The 3,663-nt window shown below is 43.2% G+C and overlaps 1 protein-coding gene across 1 annotated transcript; it reads left to right on the top strand.

Moving 5' to 3' along the window:
• The first annotated feature begins 377 nt into the window (after positions 1–377).
• On the top strand, positions 378–3,036 carry LOC116196840 (BAG family molecular chaperone regulator 1). Its single transcript, XM_031526752.1, has 4 exons — positions 378–1,462; positions 1,739–1,995; positions 2,134–2,280; positions 2,403–3,036. Exons 1-4 carry the CDS (start codon positions 1,228–1,230, stop codon positions 2,769–2,771), a joined length of 1,008 nt encoding a protein of 335 aa, XP_031382612.1. The 5' UTR covers positions 378–1,227; the 3' UTR covers positions 2,772–3,036.
• Positions 3,037–3,663: the final 627 nt, after the last annotated feature.

Genomic DNA, 3,663 nt, shown 5'->3' on the forward strand with positions numbered 1-3,663 from the left:
CAATCTTACAGATGTTTACTCCGCGAAGCAGTTGAAGAGTCTCGGAGTTTGGTGTAAAAAGAGTGTGAGAAGCCAATTTCCACTTCCGTTTTTATTTATTTATCGTATTATTATTATTATTATTATTATTACTTTTGCTTTGTATATAGAATAGATAGATGAAACCATTCAACCGAAGCATTGGCGGCTTCTGCAGTTTCTTTTCTTTCCCGTTTTCTTTTATTTAATTTTGTTTTTCCGATAATTTCTTTTCCTTTTTCTCTCTACCGCGTAAACATAATCCCCATTAATACAAAAAATATATATGTAATAATAATAATAATAATAATAATAATGAGATTCAATGTATATAATAATATTTGGGCCTTGTTCTCAAGTCACAAGTCACGACACCACGCCATTGTTAGCTGTCCTCTCGTTTTAATATTCGTTCCCCTTCCTCCTCTCCTGTTCTTCTCTTCCACCCACCCGAGCTTTAGAGAGGGAGAGAGAGAGAGAGAGAGAATATTTGGGTATATTTCGAAGGAAGAACATATTTTGCATCATTTCAGTTTGGCATTTGATTGGGGAGTTTTTTTTTTAATTTTATTTCCTCTTTAATTTTTTTTTTCGAGGGGGGGTGGAATTCGGGTCCTGATTTTTCCCGTAAAGTTTTAGGACTGTGTGTTGTCACCATTTGACTGAGGAAGGAGGAGGAGGAGGAGGAAGAGGAGGAGGAGGGATCTGAGGATTTTCCTCTCTCTTATTACATAATAACAGTCCAAGGAAATCTCTCGTATCTCTCTGGTAAGCAAAAGGGTCGTCCCAATCCCCACCCCCAGAAGAACTCCTCGGACAGGCAATAAAAAGTCTCTGTCTTTGCCTCTTTGGGCTGTTTCTTGATTCTGCAAACGACAGGGACAAGCCTCTGCCGCGCTGGGAGCTCCCTTCTGTCTCTTCCCCCCAACCAAACCAAACCAAACCAAGAAAGATTTCCTTTGCTCCCACTTCCGGCTTTCCAAATCGAGAATTTGGGGATTGATATCCGTGTCATGTTCAGCTCAAACGCCTCTGATTCGGGCTCCACCAGCAGAAATCTCAGATGGGCATCTCATCTCCAGTCTTTAGCTTAGATCGTCAATCAAAGATCACTTCTTGAGATCTAATTCTCCAGGTCTGTGTGGTGTGGGCATTATTTGTTCCTTCTGAGGAGGTCAACATTGCATTACATAATAAAGGAGAAAAAAGATGATGAGGACCAAGGCTAGAATGGGAGGAGGGCTCAATGGAAGCTCCGGCGCCGGGTCGGGACGAGTCGAGTCAGGAGTGGAAGAGTGGGAGATGAGACCCGGCGGAATGCTGGTTCAGAAGAGGAACCCCGATTCGGATTGCCGCGCCGCTCCTCCTCCCCCGACGATCCGGGTTAGGGTTAAGCACGGCTCGATTTACCATGAAATCAGCATCAGCTCTGCCGCCAGTTTTGGTGAGTTACTCATAACATCATCCAATGTCCCATTTCCAGTTCCCACCCCTCGCTTTCTTCCCAGTGGCAACACCATATGATTACCGCTTGGCGCTGCGTTCGATGATGACACATACTTTGATGTGATGTGATTCCCACACTAGACTACTTGGTGATCTCGTTTCGGATTGGAAGTTCAAGATCTCCGTTTATTTACAAGATTTATTATTCAAGTCCACATTCTGTATCTATGTATTCTGTATTTTTGGTATCAATTAATTGGGTGAATTCGTTCAGGGGATTTGAAGAAGATGTTAACGGGGCCGACGGGTCTGCACCATGAAGACCAGAAGCTGATATACAAGGACAAGGAGAGGGACTCCAAGGCATTCCTCGACATTGTTGGGGTCAAGGACCGGTCGAAGATTGTGCTCGTTGAGGACGCCCTTAGCCGGGAGAGGCGGTTCCTCGAGATGAGAAGGAACGCGAAGATGGAGAAGGCATCTAAATCCATCTCCGAGATCAGCTTAGAAGTCGATAGACTTGCAGGCCAGGTAAGAAAGAAGATGGAGGACGAGGGAAGGAAAAAAAAAAAAAAGAGCAATCACTCATAGTGACATGCTACGTAATAATTCAATGCAGAGGGAGTGACGGTTTTTTTAACTGAATGTTTTTGCTGGGAATTGGGATAGGTTTCAGCTATGGAGTCGATAATCTCTCGGGGAGGAAAAGTCGCGGAAACGGATGTGTTGACCTTAATTGAATTGCTGATGAACCAGTTGCTTAAATTGGATGGCATTATTGCTGATGGGGATGTGAAACTGCAGAGGAAAATGCAGGTAACTGACACAATTAACTTTGTAGTCAACATTTTTTGTTACGTTACGTTACGCTACGCTTTCGAGCATTTCCTTGAATACATCGAGAAAACTGACCATCCGAAAACGATGATTAAATGAAGGTGAGAAGAGTTCAGAAGTATGTGGAGACTCTGGACATGTTGAAGATCAAGAACTCCACGCCCAGCAGCACTCAACAAGTTCACTCGAACGGGTCGAAGTCTGTCACAGCCCCACCCAAGCAAAGCAGGCAACTGAACGGTCACTCTCAGGCCCAGCAGCAGCAGCAGCCGCTGCCCAAACAGGCGTCCACCGAGCAGACGCCGAGGCACTCCACTTCCGGGACGGTCGTGACCACGCAATGGGAGACCTTCGACTCCGCCCCTCCATTGATACCAGTCGACTCGACAAGCAGTAGCACGACGTCCACCCCGACAGTCGCCAACAAGAATCCGGTCCAGCCCAAGTTCAACTGGGAATTCTTCGAGTAAGAATTATTAGAGTTATTAGAAATACGAGATTTTTTTTTCCTTTTTCTCTTTTTTTGGGTTTTGTGTGTGTGGATGGTGCAATTTGGGTGTGTGTTTGTTCATCACATTGCCTCCCCGTTTCGATTTTTCTTGTGATTCTTTCTTGTATTTAGATTTATTAGCCGCCCCCACCCCCCCTTCTCCCCCAACTTTCATATGACATTTACAATTATCTGAAAAATAAATTTGGGGGTTGCATAATTGTCGCTCTCCTACCATTCATCAATATTGCTATATATTATGATGCTTCATAATATTATTGTCTCCTTTGAATTTATGTCCCTTTTGTATTGTATTATCCTGTTTTTCGTTGTGGGATATGTCTCCCTCCACTCCACTGGCAAGGTAGAGGACATTGTCTATTCCGTAAACGCTAAAGCGCTTGGTTGCGTGAAGCCATGCATATCCAAGATTATGTTGTCCTAACTGATCCTGGAAGAATATGAAAGTCGAGAAAATCGGGTAGGCGAAGGCATGCTCCTGATTTCTCCCTCAAGGGCATAAACTCGCATAGGACGATCGTCTCGACAGTTGTACCTTTAATTTCATTAAGTGCCTGTCAATTAATTACTATCTCAAATGGATCTTAGGCCTCCTCTCTTGGGTTTGGGTAAAGCAAATCAATCATACATTTTAGGTTGCCCTTTTGCTTGATATATCTATCTGTATATATGTGAGACACGTGGTGTTTGATTTGATGTGAGAGACATACTATATATACTTTATTATATATAATAATAATTTTTAAATGTTCTAATTTCATCATTTTATGCCTTGCTTGATGAGGGGGGCTACAAAAAGACAAAAAGAAAATAGACCATTTCCATTTCCACTATAGGGGAGATTTTTCTTT

The sequence above is a fragment of the Punica granatum genome, chromosome 2 (genome assembly GCF_007655135.1).
Source record: "Punica granatum isolate Tunisia-2019 chromosome 2, ASM765513v2, whole genome shotgun sequence".
NCBI classification, from domain to species: Eukaryota; Viridiplantae; Streptophyta; class Magnoliopsida; order Myrtales; family Lythraceae; genus Punica; species Punica granatum.

What these genes read in the sequence shown, in the direction of transcription:
- LOC116196840 (XM_031526752.1), top strand. Translation starts at nt 1,228, where the DNA reads ATGATGAGGACCAAGGCTAGAATGGGAGGAGGGCTCAATGGAAGCTCC. An exon ending in CAGCTCTGCCGCCAGTTTTG is followed by an intron (nt 1,463 to 1,738) that starts GTGAGTTACTCA and finishes GAATTCGTTCAG; the next exon opens with GGGATTTGAAGAAGATGTTA. An exon ending in TCGATAGACTTGCAGGCCAG is followed by an intron (nt 1,996 to 2,133) that starts GTAAGAAAGAAG and finishes GAATTGGGATAG; the next exon opens with GTTTCAGCTATGGAGTCGAT.